Below are 28,000 nucleotides of genomic sequence, written 5' to 3'. Positions count from 1 at the left end.
TAGTATTCAGACTTTTACTTCATATTTCAAGAAAACTGGAAAAACAGTGAATCCTACAAGTGAAAATGGAACTGTCCACTTTTTTTAAAGCTTAAGTACAAAAGTAATAAAAAAAGACCAGAAACCATTTCTTTTTTTATCCAATCCACCATTTTATTTCATTTTACCCCAATACCATTAGAGTACATTCATAATTTTGAAACTGAATCTGCCCTCGTCCCGCATGAATACACCGAATCAATATATATATATTTTTTTGACAAATAAAAATAATAACGGTACAAATCTAAAAGAGAAAGCGGTTAAATAAAAGTAGACAAAATGAAATCGTCAGGATGCTGCTGCCCGTGAGGCAAAATGAAACACAAAGACCAGTATCCGATACAGTTGAGTAGATTTGACTTAATGTTGGCCACGAGTATTGCTGCACCTTTTATCTCCCCGTTGTGAAATTAAACAAGGACGTTAACAGGGTAAGCTAATGACCTGCACGCAATGACAGCTGATCATATACTGACAAAAAACGCTCGTATAAAACCGCTTTAGTTTAGTATTAAACATTCACATCCACCACGACCTCATTTACATACACCTTCGGTCACGTTCTGTAACTTGGTCAGGCTAAGAACCTGTTTACTAAAGCAAAACATACCAACATCACACCGTGTATCCCTGGGTTTTAAACAGCTACAGGTTTTTTTTTTTTTTTTTGCTTTCGCTTAAGGTCTTCAGAGGAGGCCTCCGATCGAGCTACATTCAATAAGGAGGCTTGCTACAGTGTTTTCAACGGGAAGTTAACCTGCTTTGAGTATAATGGGGGGAAAAACAATACATATTTTCAGATGATGTTAAAAAAAAAAGTCTGCAAAGTGAAACATCTGTGGAAGACACGTTACAAACACTTTCCAGAGTTAGTAGGATTCATAGCTTGATTTACGTCTCACTGCACACATCTGCTTTGGTTGGCTGGTTAGTGTGAGGGTCAGAGTGGTGTGAAAGTCAGACCTGCTGTTCCTGGATGTTACAGCCGCACGGTCAATAAATAATGTTCGATGTCGCCGCTACAAAGTACAGTACCAGTAAAAGAATGGCTCTTCGTTACTCGTGAGGCTGGTTTTATATCAACTCAAAGATAAAACTTTGTCATCTTCACTTGTCAGCGAGGCTGCTCCTCACTCTGGTCGGACGTGATCGATTACTTGTTGTCATGGGTGATCTGTTTCCTGCGAAATGACTGAAAGCTGAATACGGCGACAGTAGCACACAGTTTTTCTTTGACACAGACTGATTAAAAACAGTGAAAAATACACTTACGTAATGATTAGGATAGACACTGTTTTGATTAAAAACGTAGCGCACAGTCTGCATTGCAGCTTTTTAGTTCAAAATATAATATTATAAAAAAAAAAAAACAAGGACCCTTTTCTCCCCACCAGCATGCTGAAACAACAAACGGCCTGTGTTTTGACATTCTGCTTTTGTAAAACTTCAAGATAGAAGTAGCACTTAATCTTTGATCCAGCAAACCGTACATACGTTATAATACAAAGAGGTGATAGAAAGATCACTTCTGCCCCCATGCGTCGATCAGTTTCTGCACCGAATAGCAAAATTGTGAGACATCTCAATAAGTTGCAAAAAGACAAATATAAACAACAACAAGAACCAAAAATAAAAGGCCTCTGGGGTATACGATCGCATGCCTGCAGTCCTCTATGTACAGTCTGACATTTCTAGCCCCAATTAAGAGGAGCAGGACTTGCTGTTCCCTGCACGACAACAGGAAGTAGTCTACAATCAGAAGTATAACAACCCACACTTAAACCACACACAACAGAGATCTCCTTAAAATAAAATGAATAGAAATGGCATTCATGAGTAATGTGAAGGAGAAGCTTTTTAAAATGTGTCCTTTGGTTTTGCTTAAAAGTTTAGAGGGCGTGGTTTGGCTTTGATTATATTGATGATTCTTTTAATGCAGCTGCAGGAGTTTACACTGATCGGCCATAACATTACGACGACCAGGAAACATTGTGTAGGTCCCCCCCTTCTAGTGATGAAACAGCCCTGGCATGGACTCCACTTTAGGTTCTGCAGGTTGTGGGGTGGGGCCCCCCATGGGTCGGACTAATTCGTCCTGCACACAGATTCGCCACTTTTGACTACCTTTAATGGGTACTGACCACAGCAGATGGTCACACCCCACAAAGAGCTGCTGTTTTGGAGACGCCATGACTCAGTCGTCCAGCTATCACAATCTGACCCTTGTCTAAGTCGCTCAAATCCTTCCACTTGCCCATTTTTCCTGCTCCCAACACATCAACTTTTAGGACAAAATGTCCACTTGCTTTCCTGTCCACTTACAGGTGCCGTGCCGATTACTCACGTCACAATCTTATGGCTGATCGGTGTATGTACACAAGACGAGAACACTGTTTCCCCATTGAATCAGAGCAATGCACTTACTGCTTCGGCAGCACAACATCTGGCAAATGCTGCAAATTATTGCCATAACTGATGATCTTAAGAGGAGGAAGGGGGAGCGCTGTTGTAGTTTTTACGCTTGATGTTCATGAGAAAAAACAAAATGTCCCCATACAGTTGTTTCACACACAAACAAGAGCTCTCAAACAGATACATAGAAAACACCTGCCGCGCTTAAAAGGCGAATGGTTTTTAAGAAGAAAAAAGAAGAGGAAGGGTGAAAGCCAGTCCAAAAAAATAAGGCCAGCTAAATTGCATAGAACTTCAGTAGTGCACTGATGCTTGAAAAGGCTGTGCTCCTTTCCTCTGTCAGCTTTGGCAAGCCTGTAGAGTTCCCTCAGAAACCACCAGAACTCCAACACCATTTGTCTCCACTTCTTTTTGTCTCCTGGGCAGAAGACTCTTAAACCCCCAGACAATTTAATTTGGACTGCAAATACCCCACCTGGAAATAATAATAAGGACAAAACAAAAACAAGAAAGTATTCCAAATAAGGGAATCTTGAATCTTTACCGAAAATAAATATTAAAAATGTAAATGTGTTTTGGTTTTGGTGATTAATATATTAGTTCATTAAATGAGGAGCACAATATGTACTGTATTCAATTCCTTTAGAAAAAAAGGATCTTTATAGGGTAGAAAATACTTATTAGGCCATTTAAAATATTAAATTTTTTTTCTCCCAGAAATGATGTGAAGCTCTGGACAAGGATCCAGCGAGGCAGCAGTGAGGAAGAGAGCACAGCTTGGTTTCTATATGCACTCTTTCTCTTTGTCAAGCAAAGACAACCCCCCCACCACCATTTTTTTTTTTTTTTAACAACAGAAATAGTATAAAAGCACCAGTTCTGGGCCTGCATCAGTAAGCACGACCATTAAAATGGGCCAAAACAGGCCCAGATTTAGGATGGTCTGCCGCTGTAGCAGGGTTTTTAAACCCTGTGATAACCAGGGGCAGACGGGAGGAGGGGGTGGGACGGAGCCCGGCATCAACTGACGGGGACTTCGGCTTCTACGTCCTTGTCTGAAATCTCGTCCTGGATCTCATCCGTGTTCCCTGAGTCGCTGCTGGCCACAGAGCTGAAAGACGGAGAGTTCCTGCCACCTTTTATCATCCGCCGACAGGTCTCCATCTGCACGTCGAGGCCCCTCTTCATGCTGCACATCTCCATGTACTCGTGCAGGTGTCGGTTCATGTCGCTCTTTGCTGTGGCCAATTCCATCTGAAAGAATAAAAATAGATTAAGTGAAAATGGAACAAGGAACAAGACAAAGAGTAGCAGATTTACTGTGTTCACCATCTTGGATTAGCATATTAGCATGCTAACATTTGCCAAAGTGAAGCTGAATTTAGTTTACCAGATATTTACTCATATAATCTATATTGGACAAATTATTTTTTCTTCAAATAACCATTAGCACTATGTGAAGAGTTTAAGGCCACCAGGAATGTGTGTAGCAAATCCTCTGGGAAACATGAACGTGTGTGCCAATCCATCCAGTAGATGCAATGTTTTACAGGATAAGTGAAAATGTTGAGTCAGGGAATAACCAAAATCTGTAGTCATCTTTTGTGTACCGTGGCGGTCTGCTGAAAAATTCATGGCAATCCATCAAATACCTGCTGCAATATCTCAATCTGGAATACAGTCACAGACAACAGGCCACTAGCATAGCTAAAATTAATCGCAAGTGTTTTTTATATGCTTCAATCTTCCTGCACGCTAGAGGGAAATCGTCTTTCATGCACAAAAACACACACACACAGATTTGTTTACCTCGATCTGGCCGATGGTCTCCTGGTACTCCTGCTCTCTGGTCTTAAATAGTGACTCTGTTTCATCAATGAGGCTGCCAAGACTTCCATCCTGGGAGTCCTTAGAGAGCACAGACAGAGGCCTCATTCATCTTGCATGAGCGAACGTCTTACACAGCAACCACAGCCAATGATCTACACTCTGACTCGCGTGAGTCTGATATGCGGTCAGTTCAATGCAGACAGGACTCACCGGCTCGGCGGCTTCAGCGCTCGGCTCGCAGGGGAAGGCGGTCGCGCAGGACGTTGCAGCGACGGTGCACGGCATGTTGTAGTTGGTGAAGTCCTCCCACAGCAGCAGAGTCTCCTCGTTTTCCTCCCACGTCAGGCTGTCACAGTCGTCGTCGATCTCAAACGTCTCGCGCCTGGCAACAAAGGAGTTATCTGAGCAATTTCTGTGTAGGACAAGGACAGGGAATGGAAAGGACAAGAGAGAGAGAGAGAGAGAGAGAGAAGGAGGAGAGCGAGTATAACTGCCACCAGATTAAGCAGAGGTCACATGCAAAGTGGAAAAAAGTGTTGAGAAGACAAATAGATGGACAGGAGAGTTTCAAAGAGCTTTCACAAAAATGTTTAAGGTGTTACTGGTGAGTAAACGTCTCTCAGTCTCTTTAAAGTTGAGTTTTGCAGAATGACTTAGATAGTTGCAGCTCTTTATATAAACACCAGAGGGAGATGAAGAAACACACACACATCAAATTCATCACAACAGCAGGAAACTACTGTCCTTTAACAGCAGAGCTCACTCAGCTTCACTCAGAACAGCCGAGGACTTCATTATGTCAGACGTGCAGTGCAACTCACAGCTGGTTGAGCATGCGTTTCATCTCGTCCGTGATGTTGAGCGACCCGGGGACCTCCTCTTCTGAGGGACTCGGCTCGGCATCCATCTCCGAATTCTCCTCATCGGACACCGCTTTACGCTCTTTTCTCCTGCAGCAGGCCATGGCACCCTGCAACACACACAAGCAGACGCTTCGTTTGAGTATCCGTGGACATCCTGATGTAACAGCTTACTTAATTAATTCAAGATAAAAAGTTAACAGGCTCCATTCCTGTTTATGAACTCTAGATGCATGCATACATCTAGTACTTTGACATACATGTGTACATAACCTGCTTCATAAATTGCAGATCAATACTTATGTGCATGTAAAAGTGCAAACTGACAAATTGCATATATTTCATTTAATAAATATGACAAGAGAAGCCGCCTGCTCGATCCACAGAGGATTTATTCTTGGGCTTCAGCCAGCAATGCCGGCGCAATGTGATAACCTTGTGTGCAATGGATAGTTGCCAGATAAGCATTTCACTTTTCCCCGTTTGAGTATGTGCATGTCTACACGTGTGTGTTTGGGAGCGTATTTGGTGGTGTACGCCAGCACCTGAAGAGGGGTCACTCAGTGCATGATCAGCTGGCAGCGAAAGGAACAAAGTCACCACGCAGCGAGCGACCGGCAGCTCTGATTTCATTTGTGCTGACAGTTTGCTTCACAAAACAATTCATATTCTTTGCTGCATTTGCTGTCAGCTCGTCTGGAAAACGAACAGCACATGGGTCCGACATGGACCGGGTACTTGCCTTCTCCGGCAGCGACTTGGCAGGACTGACGTTGAACATCTTCGACATGTCCTCTGAGTTGCGTTGCTGGGCCACGTCGCACAGTTTGGCCGTGATGTCGATGCGCCTGCAGATGTCCATGTCCACCCGCCTGGCTTTCTCCTGAATCTTTGTGTCCAGGTCAGACATTTGCTGCGAGGGGGAAGGGAAGCTGTGTTAGATGGCACGTGCAATCCAAATATCTTTTCACACTGTGAAAACATTCAATATGCTGAATTGATTCGCTGTGACAAAGCTGTGGCTAAGTTGATTGACATTAACTGATTCATCCACTGAGTCCTTTTTGCATCACATTTGTTTTAGACAGCTTTTAATTTAAAGGATCATTGAGCCAATTTTATACGCAAAGGTTAGTTTCATTTTAGTAATACTAAAGCAAATGCTTCTGGAAAGTCCTAAAAAACTGCAGTTCCTCTAATGGCCACCTGAGGGTGTCCATAAAAATGAGTCAATCCTCATAGACATAAACATGTTTACAGTCTAGTACAAAAAAGCAGTTTTGATATTGGATATTTAAAGCTAATCTCCCCGTGTACAATAAGTGGTTTAAATGATATCAAGGTGTAAAATTATTAATAAATAAAGGCGTGGCTGCTTTGAGTGACATGTGGGTGCCATCAGAGGATGCTAGCTTTCTGTCTACATCACGGGTGTCGAACACTGGGCCTGCAGGATAAATTTGCAAAGAAGACATTAACTGCAATTCTTCAATAAAAACAACTGCTGTTCCTAAATTGCCCACTAGGGGTCACACTAAACAGCAGATGGCAGCAATGCACAGAAATTGTACTTACTCTTCTTAAGATATTTCAGGTTGTTCATAAAATGTTTTGTAAAAGGATAAATGTTTAAATAAAGTGAAAAAAACAACAACATTTATTTAGAAGTTAAACTAAAATGAGTTTGACACCCCTGGTCTAGATGCCACCTGGCCACCTCAGCTCCACTCACACCACACCTCTTTGGCATTTTTGTTTTAATTAGCTGGGATGGAGGGTTCATCCACCTTAGCTTTTGATGTAATGTCTTCTGTTGCTATTGTGAGGTAAGATAACCCTGAGACTTTATACATTTTTAAGACCTTTATTACGAGCTAGAACTGTAAAACTGTAATATTTAATCCAACTTTATGGTCATCTCGTAACAAATATCTTGAGTGATGTCACAATGATTCTAATCTGTGTTTTTGACAATTACACATTTTTATTCATGATGTTCTAATCACATTTTTATTTTACTGTGGTCTTTGACAAATTTTATCTTATGTTTCAAGTCTGTAATTCCCTGTTACACTTTTGCATCCTCATTTTATTATTATTTTTTCTATATGCAAACGCACAATTCTGTTTTGATAAGGTTTGATAAGGTTTGCAGAGGCAGATATAGGGGCATGTAAAATAGGTCGCAGTGACGGCTGCAACTGTAGGATCAATTCTGTTTCTGCGCAGAGACAGGAGATGACAAGAGATCACCACATCCAGGGCCACAAACTACAGGAGGTCTAACATCAAGGATCTACGCCACCTACTACGTACTGCCACTTACCCGCGTCTGGATTCACACATGAGGGATGAAGTAAAGCACAGAAAATAACGTGAAACATTGACAGTGCACAGATGCAAAGGTGAAGATAAGCAGGAAAAATAAACAACAGCGATTTTGCCAAAACAAAAAGCAGCAACCCGACTATCTATCCCTGAGCGAGCACCAGCTGTGACTGGGCCCACTGCAGTACATTACAGCTGTATATCACACCAGCGCAAACCTGTCAGGGAACAATACAGGCCTGCACAGAACAGGAAGTGCTTGATCTACAGCTGCCATTTGAGCTATTTTCAATGAATGCTTGTCTTTGAGGCTTTATGGCATTATATATTCTTCGTAAATAACGAAGGAAGGAGGGAGGGGCGCGTGTTATTAATCAGACCTATGTCAATGACGTCTTCTGTTAAAACAAAGCTTAAGGACACACAGGAAAGGAATTGTGAATGCCGTAAGGTCATGACTACTTTAGGAGACACTTTCTTTGTGAAAGTTAAGCTCCGTCAGACATGAGGAAGTGATAATGACATCACCCCAGCGCTTGGACAAATACTCACGTCACTCATTAGGCTCTTGAAGACCACGAGTTCGGCCTTCAGTCTGTCGACCTTCTCGCTCAGCTCATCCTGGATCTCTGAGGACTCTTGGGCGCTCTGAACGGATGTCACAGCGAAAGAATTCAAACAACACTTGAGTTAGACGAACATTCATAACCGCAGCATTCAAGTTCAGGAACGGCATTTGTTTATTAGAGTCAGGGAGTGTGTTTTCAAAGGCACATTTGGTTAGATACAAGACGGGACAGGGTTACATTCTGATGGGCCAGTCTAAACAAATACGTCTTTGCATGATATTAGTTTATTATTTTCAGATTTGCGAGATGCAAACATCCAACTTAGCTGGAAGCGTTAAGCAATACAAAAGACGTTTTAGAGCTGTACTTGTAGCTATATAGAGGAAAGTTAGGCAACCACATAGAGATAAAATAGAAATAAGTTATTTGACTTTATGACTTGGATGGGAGGATTTCCACCACGCTTCTGCCTTTGCGATAAATATGAAGCTAATGCCAGCAGCTGGTTAGCTGAGCTTAGCTGGAAACAGCGAAGCAGCTTGCCTGGATCTGTCCAAAGGTAACACAAATGTACCCATGAGCGCCTCTAAATCTCCCTAATTGCCAGGTTCTATCTTGTTTGTTTAATCTGTACAAAGTTTAATGGTACTTTCCAGGCATGCCCCATTATCCCCAGGTGTTACATCTTTCCGTAGGAGCTTACAACATACACCACTCTGATTGCCCCCGGTCAAATAGATGGCTTTTCTATTTAGGTAGTAAACGTGGAGTTTTAAGGTTAAACTTTACAAATGCTAAAATTATGGCTCGGAGAGAGACAGCTTTTGCTTCTGGATTAAATCATGGCATGGTCACAGGCCTCTGGCTCTGGGCCCTAAACAATAAACTGCTGCTTGTTGTGAATTTACTATGTATCTCTGCACATATTTCCTCCTCTCCTATACATGGCGACATCTGCCTGTGCTCCCTGAAAGGTTAAAGCCCTCGAGGTGGGGCGGGTGACGGCACTCCACCTCTCTATCTGGGGTTTTTGCTGACCCAGAATCCAAGACAAACGCTTTCACCGATCAATTTGTGCAAAAGCAGAGAAAAAAAAGGGGGAAGGATGCCAACCAGATGAATTACTAACACACCGGCTGGGATGGCGTATGTGCTTTGGTCGTGATGTAGCCTTCAGGAGTGACACTTTGAATTGATTTTTACCTCTACATCTCTTTCCTTTACCCTGCTCTAGGCACAAAACTAATGGTGATATTCGATGATCATATCTTTATCTAGGCCAACAGGCTCCTCTTGATGGGTTTGTAATACGTTTTTTCTGATCTGACACACATCCTCCTGCTCCATCTCTGCTGAGCCCACACCACATAAAACCCTACAGGCAACTGAGTTATATGTGTTATATGTGTTATACATTGGCTGTAGTAGCGGATTCAGACATGTTAACAATGTTCCCGTCAGATTTCATTCATCTCCACGTGGTACATGTCACTTATTAAGGCTTGGATAAAAATCTGTGCATGTTAGTTTAACATATTTCACTGTTTATGTTTCCCAACCTGATGCAGGGATTCCACCGTGGACTCCAGCTGCTGTCGTTTGGACAGCTCCTCCTCCCATCTGCAACACAGAACACAGAGGTGGGTCAGTTACTGCCGGTCCTGGTCCCGTGGGACACACCAAACGGAGTAATGGTACTTTTGTGGGGATAATACTCCCGTCTCTGATTACAAAACGCCCTTGACAATGCGGGATCACACCCACTTTTTGCCCCCTATTTTTCAACCTTTTGTCTCCTTCGTCCTTTGTACGGTAATCTTCACAACCCCACTGCCTCAATAAAAACTACCAAGAAGAATGGAGTCCCATCCTTTTACAAACAAAACAAACATCATTCACCGAAAGCCTTTGAACTTTTGAGCGACAGCAGAGGGTGGAGTATCTCTCTGCTGCTGCCTGAATTCCTCTGCGCTAGCATGCTTCAATCCTCATGAAAACTGAGAGTGGGAGTCGGTTTCTCACATGCAACGAATTAAAACAAATAAAAATCTAGTGAAACTGCTGACGGAGAATAATTTAAAGATAAGCTGTTTGCTGAATTATGCAATCCATACAACAGCTGGGCAGATAAGCTGCACGGAAAAAAGCACTTATTATGTCATTGGTGTCATTCACCTATAAGCAATAAAAAATAACATAAGGCAATCCAGTACACTTAGTTACAGAATAACATAAAGCAAAATACAAATAACAGCATGATATTACGCTCAGTGTAAAAATATTAACATGCTCCTGTTTTGTAGGTGTAATGTTTAGCACTTTAGTTGAATGCATGAGCATGCTAACACTGATGTTTAACACTAAACACAAACTGAACCGTTGTTTGCAGGCATGTGTTCACAAAGCACAAGTAAATACTAGATTAGAAGTTAGTTATTTTCATTTTGAGGTGGACATAAATGTGTGTACACAATATAAAAGTGTCAATCTCAAAGATTTTCATTTGTATAAATGTCTATTAAATTGTAATCTGGTGCCAAATGAGATAATAAAATGGCAATTAGACCTTTTGTTAGGTTCATATGTTAAAGATTCAAGATGTTTCATGTCATATGCACAGTAAAAACAACAGTTTAGACCACGCAATGGAATTATTCCCTTGCAAACAATATATAATAATATAAAATCTAAAAAGAACCAAATATACCGAAATACGCTAAATTAAAAGCCTAAATTTTCTGGAAAGTGCTCCATGGCTTGTAATACAGATACAGATTTTGACACTGTCATATTTTTTTTTTTGTACTTTCCGCTGTATTTTAAAACGTACTGGGTTATATAATGAACATGGGCTTAAAGTGCAGACTCTCTGCTTTAATTTGAGGGTGTTCACATCCAGACTGGATGTGTCCAAACACATATGGAACTCACTGTTTGGATCTCTCCCAGACATCACAGAGATGTAATCCGCACATCAACCTTATGTTTGCAGGGTCCCTCCCATGCAGACCTTTAATATCTGTACATTATTTCACACACGTGCTAGACCAACCAACCCAACAACTGCATTGCCGTCCTTTGCTAAAAATAAAGCGGCATCCTTTCTGATTGGCTCTGAGCTATGATTAGCGATACAGTTCTCGTTTCCCTCTCTCCTTCCCGCTTGTCATATCGCTCTTCTGCACTGGGGCCGCTATGAATAAACAAAATTAGGAGCCTGTTTAATAGTGTGGGACACAAAGCACTGAAGTCTACTGCATCGGTCTCCTCATCTCGTGCCCTGGGATATGAAGCTGCAGGCAAGCTGAGTCACGGATGCTTCCCAAAAGACAGTCTGAGGCTGAGAATGGACAAGAAACTCTTTCAGCAATATGGAGTAACCACACACAGTATCGGACACCCATGTGACAATGAGCCGCTGTGGGCCACATGGACGACAACAGGGGAGGATAAAAAGCAGTGGGGTGGTTTCTGTGTGAGAAAGAAGAAGACTGATCCAGTGGAAAGATTTCTGGGTACTGGTGTGAGTGGCACATGCCCAAACCATATATGTTTACTTGGAGTGAGAAGGCAGAGATATGACGACCACTACTAAATTCTGAGTTGTTAGCTTATCCCTAGCCTTTACCATGGAGAGACACAAACAAAGTCTCAACATCCGTCACTATAGAGATTCACTTTCCCAACACGACTCAGGCCGGTTTCCATTCAGGAACGGCTGAATATACACTGTCTAATTAGAGAGAAGTATTCCTTGGCAGTGCTCTGTGATTGAAGCCTTGTTCTAAAAATGCTGGCAGCGGTGCTTTACTGTGTCCACAACACTCGGCCCGTCTGCCGCAGGACTCTGGCTGAGGTCACCGGAGTTTGCAACTGCATCGCATCCTCCGCAGACACAAATCCGTTTGTCACATCTGCATCTCTCGTGGCGTCGCTTCCCGAACGTCTACACCTTTTCTTTCAGCGTGTGGGGGGAGATAACTGGCCGGCAACAGGCCTCGCTCTATCAACAATATGTCAAGGCTACGTATGCCATCTTTCAACGGTAATGGAGTCATTGAGGCAGCGAATGCTTCCACATTATTTGGGGCGGTTACAAATCAGCAATCCATAAAAGTCGAATGGAAAAACCACGGAGTGTTTTCAAGCATCCAGATAAAAATGGCTAACCCAAACAAAGCTGACACTACAGCATAGCAGTGGTATTTTGCCTGGTCTCCCTGCCATAGATGTCTGTCTTGTTTTCCTGTACCTTTGGTGACTAAGTCAAAGAGGAACACACCGGGAGTCTCCTTACAAGGACAAAGAGGAGCAGGAGGGTTGGAGCCTGTGTCAACTCACAGATGTCGGTTTACTGCCAAACATATTCCACTGAAATCTCTCGCTAATGAATCAAAAAACTATGGCGTTACAGATGTGTAGCTTGCTTCTTATTACAAAGCCGACTGTGGAAACAACTAAGGTGGTTTTGTTTGCATTCTTGACAAATTCCCTGAGATAAGATTTTTAAGAAATCCTTCCAAAGAATGAATCATGTGTGTTTTGGAGCTATTGCACGAATTTCACGCAATCCAATCTAATAATAAACAATTTTTGATTTAATTCCGTATGGCATTCAAGTTGCATTGGAGTGAAACCGTGCTTTAAGAAAATACAGCGGCGAAAAATGAAATGACTCCCATCAAACACACTTTTACTCATACATTTTTTGGTCGGTGGAACAATAGCATTCCTGCAGCTCTTGCCAACTAACACTCCCTGCCTTGTTTGGTGTGTCTGGGAGTTACGTTTGCACGCGAGCTGCCTCAGCGTCGTCCCATTAGTGCACCCGAAGGCACAGTGCAATCTCAACACGGCATGTGCGCATCCGAGTCTGACTCACCAGTGTTCTTGGGCCTTCAACGTGTTTTCAACGTTAGAAATCAGTGTGATGGTTTTATGGCGCTCATAATGATTTATTGCTGCTGGATTTATTCCCGTCAGAGACAACATAATTGGAGGTAAATATTAAACGATTAATTATTATTGATCATTATTGTGATCAAGCTTGTTTTTTGAAATCCAAAAGTATTCCGGTGCGTTGTTACACAACTGACAGTAAATACCAAAAGATGCTTGGGGGGGAAAACTCTGAGGTGTGGTTGTGCATTAAACCACAAAGCCTCCGTCGCTCATCGCAAATAAAACTTTGAGTCAGACAACACCCTTGTTAAACTATATGACATGCTGGAAAGTGTTAGTCTGTGGAAGCTCTTGATAACCAGACATCAACTCACAGGCTCTACTAATGCAGATCTTACGTGTCAGAGTTAATTAAATCCCTGTTATTCATCATAATGTTTGTTTTAGCAGTTCTCCTTTGTCCTGATTGACCCTGGATTTAAATAGTGTATATTTAGCAGTTGAGATGTTTGTCCATACAAAAGATGAGGTTCGAATGGGCTGAGAGATTTTAAACCTGATGTCAGAATGTGGGCTGGAGACCTACCCTAGCTAGCTTCAGGCAAGAGGCGGGATACACCTTGGACAGGTCATCAGTTGCAGGGCTAACACCGAAAGACAAACAGCCGTTCACGCTCACATACACACCTATCATCAATTTAGAATCACCAATTAACCTAACTTGTCTTTGGACCGAGGGAGGAAGCTCAGAGCAACACACCACAGGCGGAGGGAGAACGTGCAAACCCTGCAGAGAAATCCCCCTGATAGCAATCAGTCATTATTTTTAACTTAAACTACAATCCATGTATGTTTTTAAAGACAAGAAAAGGAGACAAGTTGCCAAAACACTCCTGCACGTGGACTTGTTTTGGTTTTACACGTTCTCAGTTTAATGAGCTGGTTCAAAGACAACATGTGAGGATGCTCCAAGTGATTCAGTACCAACCTTCATCACTGTTGGAGCTGTTTTCATTTCTATGAAAACAAATAACCAGATTAAACTGTCTAGCAATTCATGCCGGGAAATATGATTAATATAATAGTTGGGTGTAGCCTCAGCAGTTCATTAGTTCAGTACTATAAGTTGAATTAACTAAAAACTAACATATTTATTTATATTACAACAATAGAAAAGATCAGAGTAGACTAAATTCCTGTATCATGTTAACAGAATTCCTCGTCCTAAGTAAGACTCATACAAGCAACGAAACCTGATCATACTTATACGGTTTGCATCTTTAATGGTAAAACTTCAAACACTGAAATCATTGCGTGTCTTTTCTAAAAGCTCTTAATAAGAGAATATTTGTTTAAACCCTATTTAGAGATTTTAACAGCTCAATTAATCCTCACGGGAGAGGCAATAGTAAAACAGGAAGTCAGGGACGATAACAAAAGGAGGGATCAATACATCTGCAGGACAAACACGTCCATTCAGCTGAGTCGCTTGTATGAAATGAGGCCAGTGACAGCTGTGATAAATCTGAGTGTCCAGAGCGCACGTGATTTGTCCCACCGAGCTCTATAGGTGTCCATATAATGTCTTCTCCGTGACAGCAGCGTTCCCCACCCTCCATAACACAGAGTGCAAGTCAGGCCGTAGTTTATTTTCAGCAGCTTATTTTAGGAGGAGCTCACTGGGTGGACGCAACTGTGCTACAGACATGCGAAACAGTGAGCAACATATGACTGTAGACTGTAGGCTTCCCTGACTGTAGTAGGTCATCGATTGAATGTCATGATGCTCTGTGATCGATAGCCTCCCCAGACTCCACAGAGAGACACGTGCAGCGTGCTAATGAGTCATGTGCAATGGGTCAGGCCGGCAGGTAAAGGCGGCTCGGGAGCCCATCGTCTGGCTGCTCAGGAGCCTCTGCCGACGGGACAACACCCAAGGCTCATGTCATGCCTCTGCCGCACCTCCCTCTCTGACCTCAATACATATCAATGACACACACATGCACACACATCCGTCTTCCATCACTCCATCCTCACAAACCGTCTTATTCCCATGGAAACCAGGCCTGCATCGGATGTGCGTGCAGATTAATTCTCGGCTCATTTAATTACGTGCACCGTGCGCGCAGAGAATCGTCGCTCACTGACAGAAGACCTCCCTGCTTTATGTTCCGCGAGCATCGCCAGTCTTAAATATAGCCCCACTAACCCAGACTGGACACAGACACCACCAGGAGGAATGTGGCTGAATGTGGCTGTTGCTAAGTGACCACAGACGTTTTCTCAGGTCATCGTTCTCATTGGCCCCCAGGGGAACCGGCTGATTTTGTTTGTAGCTAACGCGGGGAACAGGATTAAACACACTGCTTGTCGTTGTTCTTTTGATTTATCTCATTCAGGCTTTCCATAAGGAGATAATTGATTAATTCATTAAGCCATTTTAAATATCCATATTCTACTCTTGTAAGATGGTTATACTAAATCATGTGTATGTTATAGGCCTGACAGCAGAAAAACAACACTAACTTGTGGCTCTGTGATATTATAATCACACAACTGCCAATGTCTGAATGGTAGCATACTCACAATGATAATGTTCGCATGTTTATGTTTTAACAGGTATGACGTAAGCGTGCTAACATTTTTTTATTAGTACTGAACAAATGGTACAGCTGAGGTTGATGTGTGTATCATTACTTTAGCAGATACTGAAGATAAAATAAAGTAGTAGACAAATGAACAAAGAGTAGCTGCTCTTAGGACCATGAATGTGTATCCTAAATTTCAAGGCAACCCATCTAAAAGCTGACGAGATGTTTGAGTCTGGATCAGCTCACTGACTAATAAAAATGACTCAGTTGAATTGTGGTCTGAATTGGCATGAAAAAGTGAAAGTATTAATCACAATAAGCTTGGCATGTGCATGAGTGACCCGAGACAATAGACCAAAGAAAATAAAGCTACGCCCAGGTCATATAGTTATGTCTGTGTCTCCTCTCCCTCCCAGTCGAGGTAAAACAGGAAACAAGTGAAAACTACTACAGCAATGCAGAATTTCAATACAACGTTGTCCATCTAATTCAAGCACTCACTGCATTGAGATTAAGATGCCAAGTATTTCCTCTCGTTCTTGTATACACTGTTTTCTACACACATTTCAACACAGAGTTAATTTAGAAAATATAGGAATAATGTGCATGCAAATCAAAGTATTGTGTATTCACGTGTTTTTACAGTATGTGCACATTTATAGAGATGGCTGCAACTTGGACAGGGATCTTGTTTTGTTGGTCTTCATGTGTCTTTTGTCTTGTGTTGATTTTGTTGAAATATTATCAAAAATGGGTTATAAAAACTTCACACGCAAATCTTTAAATCTTTACAATCTCATCTATGAATGCATTTTTTTTTATAAATAGCTATATATATTCAAGTTATAGAAATATTAAGTCAAACAGCTAGCTAGAATTCCTGTTAACTGGACATTTGAACACTTAAAAGGCTTTGGGAGTTGTCAGTGAGCATTTTTTCTTCATGAGTTCATTCAGGGAGGGAATAAAAACATTTCTGGCTAACATCTGGGAGGTTAATTGCTCAAGGTTATTTGAACTTCTGAATGGTAATCAGTGAATGTGAATGACTACGTCTTTTCTCTTCTCCTTTATCTTTCGCAAACTGTATTTGCTTCACAGAAACCTGATCTAAACATCAAGGAGTCGGTCTGGGATTACATGGAGAGACAAAAGGCACTCACTCGGCTTCAATCCACAGAAGAACTGTTCTCCAAGTTCTCCAGCCTAACGGCCAAGTAAGCTTCAAAAACGTACGCCAAGGAGAACTGATGCTGTTTTAAAGGCAGAGTGATAACACCAAATTTTCAGTTTACCTCACTTTGCATGACTTAAAAGTAGCAACGATTTTAATACAACTATATGTCTCTTAGGTAAAACAGTGGTGACTGCGCCTGTGGCCCACTGGTGTATCATTTTAACTGGGTGTCCGAGGATATTCCCTGTAACAAATGTTGTATTAGGTTACTGCTAATGTAATCTCTGTAAACAGATATCTGGATATGAATGCAGAAGTCGTTGTCAGACTATAGCTGAGGGGCTCTCAGAATGCAACCCAAACATTTCCTAGTACTGCAAACTGGCCAAACACGAGTTGCCTTTTGTTATGAAGGAGTCTCAGGAAGTGAAGTTAGTTTGTCGGTGAGCTCAGCACTTGCCACCATTTTCCGTGCAAAAATGCATCTTCAAAACGAGACCATGTTGAACAGCGTGTCGGTCTGAAATACTTGCATGAAGAGCTGCACACCACCAGTGTAGCATCAGGGTAACCAACTTCTTTCACTATGACCTGCTGTTTGCAGACTCACGTCGCACGCAAAATTCAGATTTACACTTGTTCACAGAACTTCTGGCGGCTGTGGCTCAGCAGGTAGAGCGGGTTGGCCATGAACCAGGTGGTTGGGTTGGTGGCTCAATCAGGGCGGCAGAGAAGTGTCAAAGCTGGAGATGTAATGCTTGTTTGGAACATATTGGATGAAATAACATTAACATGGAAGATCAGAGGTTGTCGGCACAGGGAGATGTATATTTTGTGAGTTTGATGAATCTTCCCTGTCTAATAGGGTTAGGGTATGTATCTATACACTCAAACTGGGTAATTAAAGCATCTAAAAGCTTTGTTAGTGTTGACAGAAAGTCATCCTTTATATAATCTATGCATAAGCTACTGTAAATTCTCAGTAAACGGAACATTTTCTCATGATTTTCAACACCAGAGGAACTTTGAGAAGCAAGTTCAGGCAAAAGGAGCCAGAGCAACATGGATGAACTGTAACGTAAAGAATAAAGACACAAATTACAGTACCGTGATGGAACAAAATGAAACTGTAACAAACTAATTTACGCTCATCAAAGCCTCCATCTGAATGGAGGGTGTGGTTAAACACCAGAGGATCCTCCCTTCATACTGATGGACCAGCAGATAACTGGGAGTCAATGTTGTAACATGTCTAATCCTCCATCCCGAAGTGGCCCCACCACATTGCCACCCTGACGTTTCCCAACAATATAGGTGTGAGCTTGACATGTTTGCTCTCAGCGCATGTATTATCCGATTGCGTAACTCCCAAAGCCGCTCCTAGCCCCCTTTTCTCTGCCCCGCGGGCTGCTGCTGACAGATTAGCCCGTGGAGAAAAACGCATAGGTGTTCACATATAATTACCAGCAGTTACCAACTAATAGCTATGACCTGAGAGCACCCTGCGAAAAAAAACAGGGATAATTGTTTTCAGTGGAACCATAAGTGTTTATAATGGCAGCGATTCTTCAGACTGTATGGACATGCACAGGTGACGTGACGGTGAAAATGCCCGAACACAGCAGTTAATAATGGATGGCAGTTTTAAGATCTTTGCCTGAAGAATTGGCAACAAGGCAGATGAGTTTCTGTCAGCAAGAGTTTTGTAACTAAGCTATTTTATTGATATCTTATATGCAAATACTGGGAGACAGAAAAAAAGAAAAAGAAGTGGGGGCAGAAGAAGAGGAGGAGAGAAGAAGAAAGCAGAAGGAAACAGATCTGGATCAAGCATGCATGCAGCAAATAAACAGGATGCAAGACAAGAGTACAAGATATAACTGATGCAAGTTACAAGAGAGACTGATAATGAATAAAATAAGGAAAGGATGGAGCTAGCATTCAAAATATTCACTGCAGAAATGCTTAGTCTGCTCATAAAATTAATACGATCAGGGCATAAAACTGTCAGTGACAACAGTGGTTGTATGGTATGATGTGTGAATATAAGAGGCTGGAGAATCATACGTGACGCTCACACTCCCGCACGCTGTTTGTGCAGCACACAGGAGAGCGGGTGACACAGCGCTGTGACAGAAAATCTGTTTTCCCTGCAGTTTTCGTATCCCACACTGCAAAGTGACCCCACCCCACATCCTGCAAAAATAAACTACTCCACTGTTCATGTGTTCCCACTGATTTAATTTACCCCTGTCCAAATTATAAAAGCCAGAGGCTCCGAGCTACACAAACACGTTTAATTGACGTAACTTTGTAAAACACTTAACTCTGAAAAGAGCTAGACAGGCGGTCTTAACAACCCCATAATGGGGGGGATTTAAGTTGGATGTATAGATTGACAAATGGCATGGCTTTGGGAGATTCCTTGCAACTGCTTAAGAGAAAAAAGCAAAAGCAACAGCCTACATGCCCGGACCATGTTTGGGTGGAGCAGCACAGGGAGTGACATCCCATTAAGGAAGAAAAGAAGATGAAGATGTTCCAGGGTGTGCACAGTGACACATAATAGACCTACGAGACATTACCGCTAGACAAATATATCTTTTGTACCTCTGGGTACACACACCTGGAGCATGAACCCCAGCAGTAAATATGAAACTGCAACAGCTCCATTCAGAAAAAAAATAAATAAATATAAAAAGAAATTGGCGGCTTCCTGAGTAAAGTGGTTTCAATTAACCATGCACAACAAACTGAATGAAATCCAGGAGATGGTTTTATGACGTCCGGATGACATTTAGAACAGACCGCATTTAGATACCACATTCATCAAAAGGACGAACACATAAGACTGATGGTAACAAGTTATTACGCAAAGCACTGAAGTTTGTGTGTTTACAGTCGTGTTGAGCTTTTCAACGCGTGGACACGGCTGCATCCTGTACAGAGTAATGAATAGATTGTATAAAATTTAGATTTTCTGGCAATAAATCAAGAAAATAAAGAATAAAATAATGAAAAATAACTGTTAACTGCAGCTTCAGTTAGAAAAAAAGATGAGTTTCAAGCTGCAATGAACAAACCTGTACTACAAAGGACAGTAATTTGATTATATTTGGGTGAAGTTAGCATGATTAATAATTTGTTTCATTTGAAAAGAAAAAGCTGTAATTTTCCAGGAATATCAACCAACTTGGCCAAAATTCAGAGCAACATGCCACTATGAGGGAAAGGAGTCGGACGTGTTGCTCAGCTTTGGATTGTTTTTACTATTATTTCCCATTTAGTTTTACAGCACAGCCCATAGGGGATAACACATTTGGCAGAACAACATTTCCTTAATGTTCATCTGCAGAGGACGAAATCAAGGCTCTAAGGGACGTGACGATATTTAAAGATGCTTCGGTTGTTGGCACCTTAAGTGAAGTTGGAATGACTAAAAACTGTAGGCCTAATTTGATGTAAACAAACCTTTGCAGTTCCAGGAAACACTGAGAGATAACAAATCACAAATCGCACAAACAGTTCACATATAGCGACTTCAACATGCGAATGTTTTTGCCGCTGTGAGAGCTATAATGAAAATGCTGCCACAGAAGGTTAAAGCACTTTATTTCCAAAGAGCTTTAGAAGAGAGACGAGGTCGAGCATGTCAGAGCACCGAGGCAGATTTAACACCGCTGTCATGACTCTCACACACCACCTTCCCATCTGGCACATGTGTGACATTATTTACTGCCAGCATGTGATCGTGTGCGCTTGTTTCCCGAGGTGCCTGGCAAACCAGCATTTCCTGTGAAATAATGAGCTTTTGAAATAGAGAAGTGATTAAGTCAGCCTGCTGAGTCAGCACATACAGGCGTTTAGAAAAGGTGGAAGAGAGCCTTTAAAACCGAGCAGGTCTGGACAGAAAGGCAAAAATGACTTGTTAAATTGTTGGGTGCAAATAAGGATTATGTCTGCTAATTATGGACTTAACAAACTGCACATCTCCTACTTTCTGCGCAATTGCTACAAGTCAGTAAGCCTCCTGTACACGGGAGTATGCTCCACCTTTGCAGTCAGGTGCATTTCTGCACTTTTAAAACATGGCAACGTGCCACTGCTCTCAGCTGTATCGATACCCATGAATAATCAACAACAGCTGCACGGCACAGGAGCGGCTCCACACGCACAAGCTCTGAGCAAACCCTTTTTGCAAGAAAGCAGAGGTGGAAATACTAAGGACAACATCTTCATTTTCTCAGTTGTTCCTTTTCTCCTCTTAATAATGGTTTGGGTTCCAAGACGACCATGTATCCCGTGAAAAGACCATAACCAACAATGCCTTAGTATTTGCCTTATATATATATATATATATATATATATATATATATATATCCTGCTGTCTGTTGCCACAAATTTTAAATGCTCAGTAAGTTCTTGCACTGTAGAAAATGTAACTCAAACTGCATTATAAATGGCCTACTTTGGAGTCTGCAGACTGATAAATATTTGCTGTTCTAAATTGGCTCTTACTGGCTTGTGACCTCTTACAGCCAAACAATTACAAACTCTCAATCCATCATCACAAGCCGCATATTCCTGCGAGTTCACCCGCATTGACTTTACTTTCTCTCATTGTTTGAAACACAACGATTGAATACTTCACAAAACAATAACAAATTGTAAATGGTAGATTTATCTCAGGTCCCTTCAGACTTATCTGTGGTTCTTACTGGATGTGGGATTCGCTCCAAATAAAGCTGTGCTCATGCACATCTTAATGAAAAAATGTCACTGAGTTCAGCTGCGTCACATTGATGCGCTTTTCGACTTTATCAGCAGCCGTATCCTTTTAATGTCTCAGCTGAGGACGATCCAGGTTTGTGAAACTGATGATACCTACAAAAATGAATTCTTCATCTATGCAAAAAAGATGGTCTTTAATCCTACAAATCACAAGCAAGAAGCGTGTGTTAACAGATAAACACGAAGAAGGAGTGAGTAACAACATAGGCTGGAGTTAAATGGTCTAGGCGAACTGATTCTCTCTCTCTCTCTCTGTCTCTCTGTCTGTATCTCAGCAGCAGGAAGCCTTCCACTTGGAGAGGCTCTCTTCAGTGCAGCGGCTGTGTGCCAGGATGTGGTGCAGGGCTGGCTGGATGCTGGAGCCTCGGTGCTAGGTGACGGCTTAGAGAAAATCCCCTTCCTGAATAGACGGCCCGGATTATAAGCAGGTCAGGTCAGGACCAGAGACAGACAGAGACAGTCTGAGGAGATCAACAACGCTGCTCTACGTGGAGAAATATGACGTTTGAAAGTCAAAGCAGCGTTCAGCTTCGGGAATTAGAGTTAACCTCAACCTTAAATGACTCAGAGTTTTTTATTAAGATGAGCCTGAATCCCACTTTTAAAAGAGAGGCTCAGCTCTGCCTTTCTTCCCCTTTAAACACAGGAGCCAAGATCAAAGCCTTCGTTGAATTCTCTTTGCATTGATCCACGCACGGCTAAAATCAGTTGCGTGTGAATTATTCATGCAGGAAGAACATGCCCAGGAGGCCCAGAGACTGTTCGGGTTTACTATACATCCTGTATCTGCCACACTGTGATCCAGCAGGACAGCCATTTGGCCTCTGCTCAGTGATGGGAGTAAACAACCAATTAGGAGTGGCCCCAATGATCGGGGATCTCTGGTTCAGATGTTGACTGGAGCACAGCTTGATGTGTCCTTTAACACCACAGCAGCAAAAGTCTAAAACACCGCAGTAGGCAGTGCACCTTAAGGTGGGTATTCATTCATTCATTCATTCATCTTCTGTAACCGCTTGTTCCTGTTAAGGGTCGCGGGGTCTGCTGGAGCCTATCCCAGCTGTCATTGGGCGGGAAGTGGGGTACACCATGGACAGGTCACCAGTCTATCGCAGGGCCAACACAGAGAGACAGACAACCATTCACACTCACACTCACACCTACGGCCAATTTAGAATCATCAATTAACCTAACCAGCATGTCTTTGGACAGTGGGAGGAAGCCGGAGTACCTGGAGAGAACCCACACAGACACAGGGAGAACATGCAAACTCCATACAGAAAGGCCCAGTCGGCCCATGGATTCAAACCTGGAACCTTCTCGCTGTGGGGCATCAGTGCTAACCTCAGGTGGATATAAGAGTATAAATTATTCTTGTCTGTGCTTTAATTTTCTTTCTATCAGCTTTATTCCGGATGCACTCATCTTAAATGTTTTGAAAAATAAACTGTGTTACTTATCTTTATTTACACAGCTCTTTATTACTGGAAGTACACTGACCATCTTATAGTCTCTATCTGTCTTCCTGTGCACTAATCTACATAAGGGCTAAAGGCGTCTGACTTATCTCTGCACCAAAATGTAGAACGTGCAAATTTTTAAACAAATGTGCCCTTTGCCTATGTGGCCGCACAAAGACAGCTGTCACAGGCGACAGTTTCTATTCTCAGTTTGCATGCAGCGTGTTGTCGGCTGTCAAAATGTGTTCATCAATGTCGACCACTGTTTTCACAACCTTTTAAGCACTATCGCGCGCTGGTGGCAATTACTGGCAGAGCCTCGCTGGCCCCCAAGTGATGCATTTCACATGGATGCAAAAGAGTGGCATAAATACAGTGAGGATGAGGGCACTGACATTGACCTTAGCCATCTTACTTTGCACGGCCGTTTGTCTGCGCGAGAGGTATCTGACCCCACAGGCCAGACACTGCGTCACTAAATGGGCCTTAATTTAAGATGGGCGTCTGATTTATGAGGCCTGTCCTTGGGCAGTGTGTGTGTTTACAGTATTTTCATCTGTGAGAGACAGAACGGAGCACTGTGTCAATGCATGTGCAGGGGCAGGGACACTTTTGCATATGACAGCAATGAATATACAAAGCACTTTCGGAAGTGAATCAGTTAAGCAAGTAGATTCAAATCCCCCCTCTCAGTCAAAAGCTAAAGAGCTTTTTTCAGATCCACAAATACACACTCTGAAAGAACAACTGTTCTCTCTACCAAAGGGACATTGTGTCATAGCGAGCAACCGATTTAGAAATATGATTAAGGTCAATGGAAGTGTTTTTTTTTTTTTTTGGAGCTGTGAACTTTGATCATATGAGGAACGTTAAGGTAGCTCAACTGAAATAAACAGCACACAAGAGCTGTATTCCTATTGTACTGTGATAGTGAGACTAATCCCGTGACTGGGATATCTGACAAACCTACACCACAATAGAGCCAACTGATCCAAAATCTTCTTAAGTTAACAAACCCGAGGGCTCAGATGATGAAATCACAAATAAGTTGAATATATCTCAGCGACTGCAGGATTTGTAATATATTTGTGTCACTATAAAGACGGGACTTGCACATTTATTGCAGAGGTGTCTGATAGGTGGAAACAGCATAAATTTAAGATTGATTGTCGTTCATTTCAATTCACTCTTGTTCATTTTTCCTGTCTCTTCTCCTCTCAAATGTTATTATAGGTCTTCATTAGAACTGTAGAAGAATTATGAGAATATACATTAGTCTATATGCTGAATATACATTAGTCCATAGAGCACATAATGTCTGTAGGAAAGGTCACAGTTGTTCTAACAGCTGTTGAACAAGAAGTCAGAGAACATCTTCAAATGTAATATCATGTGTTTCATCTTGGGAGCACATCTGTAAATCTGCGTTTCTATACTTTGGTAGAGTCATAACAAATATATTTTCTGATAATCAGAAGCCCATTTCATGTATTCAAGCATCTCATTTTCCTGTTCCTAGTCTCTTGATCAGAACGATTGTAACATGACAGAGTATTTCATGCTACCAACGCAAGTTGGTCGGATCAGATCTGAACCAATCCATCTCCTTGTGTGTGTGTCCACAATCATGGACCTTTAATAAATCACTGGGGCTGTGTGGGATCACTGAGGGGGGCCTCCACTGGGAATCGAGGATGCCTTACAAAGCAGTCTGTATGACACAGAGTGGAGCGGAGGGGCGGGGGGGGGGGGGGGGGGCTGTGGTAGGGTGGAGAGAAGGAATGGCTGAACACAAAGAGCACCGGACTGAAAAGGCCTGGCCATGAAGGGGCTCGGGGGCTGAATGCTGAAACGTGGATGTAGTAAAGAGGATTTAGACTGGGAGACAGAAAGAAAGCAACTGGGCAATGAACTTGGTGGTGATGCAATTATTGAGCTCAGAGCGAGGAAGGGAAGAGAGAGGCAGGGAAAGAGATTGATTACAGAGATTATGAGCCAATAAACAGAGGACAGGAATGTGTCTAGTTCTTCACTTTTCCAGATGTTAAAAGAACTAAATGACTCTTACTGACACTAAAAAGTATAGAAAATCAGTTTACAATGTAAATGGCCACCATCTGGAAGCATAATATAGATTTTGTGAGCGAATGAGTAAAGTGGAGTAACTCTATATCTGCTAAATGAACGCTAATTAAAGAGCGAGTGATTAGGTGGTTTCAGTGACTTATAAAGTCAAAAGTTCCTATTTTTGCCAAAACAGATCCAGATTTTTGGATTTCAGCTGCAGGAGTTTTTAATTTGGCTGCAGTCCCAGTCCCTGCCGTTCATCTTCTACAGCCGAAATGCACAAAAAAGGACATGCTGGAGTTATAAGGAATGACTGGACAGGATATCCAGTTTCCCAGAGGAGTGGGAGAGCACACACATTCTGTGTCAGTGAGTCAGTGCGCTCACTGGGAAGTCAGCATTTGTCATAGGCGAGCTCACAGAGCAGACAGAGGCCTGTTAAAATGCCTCTGTGCTTGAATCACGACGGCAAACAGAAGCAGGCGGTTGCTTGGCATGCGTCCCCTCCAGTAGCCAGCCGAGCCGGTCAGCAGTGACGTACGTCAGCCGGGGACGCTGCAGCGGGTCCTCAAGGAAACGCATTTAACACGACTAGAAGTACAACAATTGGTGGAGGCTGAGCCATGAGAAGGAATTTCCTCCAGAGTGTGAGAGAAACAGGATCAATTCAGTTCATGTCTTTGTCTGAATTAAACTGCTGAGAAGCCGTTCAGCTCTGACATCCTTCAGTGAAACACTAGCTCTAGTGTGTAACTCAATCACTGTGAAGGCTGTCATCTCCCTCCACTACTCTGTCAGATGAGCGTGTGGTGAAAGAAGTCCCACTAAGTTAAAAGTCACAACGTGAGTCCCTCATATCTCTCAATAAACTAATAATAATGAACATTTCCTTGTCTGATTACTCATTTTGTTCCAGAAAACTCCATAAAACAAGTAGATAATGAAAGAATTACTTAAACTATTAACTGAAAATAGTTTCAGATTCATTTCCTGTCTATCTGCTTCTAGTTTTAGCCCCCATGTCAACCATTTAACATGAGAAAAGTGATTCTATTTTCAAGAGCAATATTGATTATGTGCCCTGCTTTAATGTAGCACAACATTAGAACAATTTTTCACATTGTCGCCTTGCCTTCTACGTAGACGCTGAATGAGTCCAACCTGACCAGGTCGGAGGATTATAATGTGGGATTAATGAGGAATTAGGGAACGTATGTGTGTTTTTGACTACGCATGCTGTCTTTCTTATTTCTGTGTAGCTGTGTGAGGTGGTTTAAGGGCCTACAGAAGGGGCCCCACAGCAATATTCAGTCATGGCCTTCATTTACTTTGCTGCCAATGATTACTTGATGCCACCACATAAAAACAGGTTCTAAACTGTCAGTTTTGTGGTCAAACTATGAACAGCACATACTTCAACAGGCACACTGATTTCACATTAGTGCAGCCAGGCTGACTTTACTCACCTTCTCTTGTACTCGTCCCTCTCCCGCTTCACTTTGGCCAGCACATTATACAGAGCCCTCAATTCTGGGGTTATGGTGTCTATTTGGACCCCAACTCCGTCCGGGTGCGTCCAGGTCACTCCGGGCCCGTGCAGCGTCTCAAAGCGCTCCCCTTGCCTCCGGACGTGGGTGAAACTCCAGATGGTGCCCGGCAGTCTCGACTCGGGACCGTCCGTCTGCACGGCCACTTCCCGGGCGTAAAGGTGGCGGTAGTGCGGTCTCTGCAGAGCTTGCTGCAGCTGGCTCTCCAGCAGCTTGTTTCTCCTCTCTAGTTCGTGGACTTTGGCGAGGAAGCAGCGGAAGCGCAGGTTCAGGGTCTTCAGCACATGGATGTTGGAGCCCAGGTCGTTTCGCAGGGCGCTGGTCACCGCGCCCGACCCGGTGGGGACGTTGCCGACCGGCCCGGGCGGAGAATCGGAGAAAAACAGCGAGTTCATGTTGGTAAACAAAAAAATAAAAAATAAAAAAAAAGCCCGTTAATCCAGATATGGCTCTGTGTGACTTGAACGCAGCAAACAAAACCTGGTGTTTGTTTATCTCTGCATATTCCTTGAAAACCTCACTCCCCCCGGACGAGCTTGTGACTTTACAATGCAGATGCTGAGAGTGACTGGGCAGCTGGAGACGAGGAGGTGACCATCACTGTCTGTCCCTGCTGGATGTTTACCCCGAGATACTGACATGGATCACAAGCAAACAAGAAACACAAAAAGACCCGTAATAGGCACAGAGGGCATCATCTTCTGGAGGAGGTTTGACGCAGACTGCAATAAGCAGCAGCAGCAGCAGCAGCAGTAGCAGCACTTCCCGTCACCCTCATCTCTGAGTCTGCCTTTGCTTTGTCAGGAGCTGCTGATGTTGTGAGGGTTCATATAGTCAGCAGACGAAGGAAAATGGTCCACCTTCTTTTCTTTATCATCCCCAGTTCACCGCGGCTCTACCCAGTCTCCATGTGGTGCGGTGTGGCAGGATGCAGCGCCGCAGAGCCCGGCCTCTCCGTGGATCATGTTGCAAAGTGCTAAACTAGGCACTATCACCTAAACCAGCCCCTCCCACCTCCCCTCCCTCTGTCTCTCCCTCCCACACAAGGGCGCACAAAGTGGACGAGGGCGTAAAGAAAAGCCTAATTAATAGGATGAAGCGGACACAAACAACAAAGTTAAATTTGATTTAGTTGTACAAGTTATGCCCAGGTTTTAGTTTGGGTAGTTTATTTAAATGATAGTGAAACAAACCCTCAATATGATAATACAGGCTATAATTATATTGCATTCAATTGAGCACATGACTTGTGCAATAACTATTACATGCGTAATTCTGCTTAAACTGTTTGTGTTTTATCTTTTAATCACTTCAAATATTTTTTTATATTCTTAAACATTATACCCTTGTACAGTACGAAGACACATGCAAACTCCCACATATAATTCAAGGAAGGCATTTCTATTTTCCATTGACTTTCATAA

The 28,000-nt window shown here is 42.6% G+C and overlaps 1 protein-coding gene across 1 annotated transcript; it reads right to left on the bottom strand.

The window, feature by feature from the left end:
- Positions 1–108: 108 nt before the first annotated feature.
- Positions 109–27,995, bottom strand: iffo2b (intermediate filament family orphan 2b). Its single transcript, XM_084543888.1, has 8 exons — positions 26,496–27,995; positions 9,601–9,661; positions 8,025–8,120; positions 5,887–6,057; positions 5,106–5,254; positions 4,495–4,666; positions 4,264–4,362; positions 109–3,708 (listed from the first exon to the last, which is right to left on the bottom strand). Exons 1-8 carry the CDS (start codon positions 26,969–26,971, stop codon positions 3,475–3,477), a joined length of 1,458 nt encoding a protein of 485 aa, XP_084400014.1. The 5' UTR covers positions 26,972–27,995; the 3' UTR covers positions 109–3,474.
- Between the last annotated feature and the right edge of the window lie 5 nt (positions 27,996–28,000).

The sequence above is a fragment of the Chelon labrosus genome, assembly GCF_963514085.1.
Source record: "Chelon labrosus genome assembly, chromosome: 4".
NCBI lineage: Eukaryota > Metazoa > Chordata > Actinopteri > Mugiliformes > Mugilidae > Chelon > Chelon labrosus.
This window is presented reverse-complemented; position numbering and strand designations above follow the sequence as displayed.

Coding starts and splice junctions, on each gene's coding strand:
- iffo2b (XM_084543888.1), bottom strand. CDS start 26,971: ATGAACTCGCTGTTTTTCTCCGATTCTCCGCCCGGGCCGGTCGGCAAC. Junction 5,255..5,886: donor CCAAGTCGCTGCCGGAGAAG/GCAAGTACCCGG, acceptor TGTGTGTTGCAG/GGTGCCATGGCCTGCTGCAG. Junction 4,363..4,494: donor GCGCTGAAGCCGCCGAGCCG/GTGAGTCCTGTC, acceptor GTGCTCTCTAAG/GACTCCCAGGATGGAAGTCT.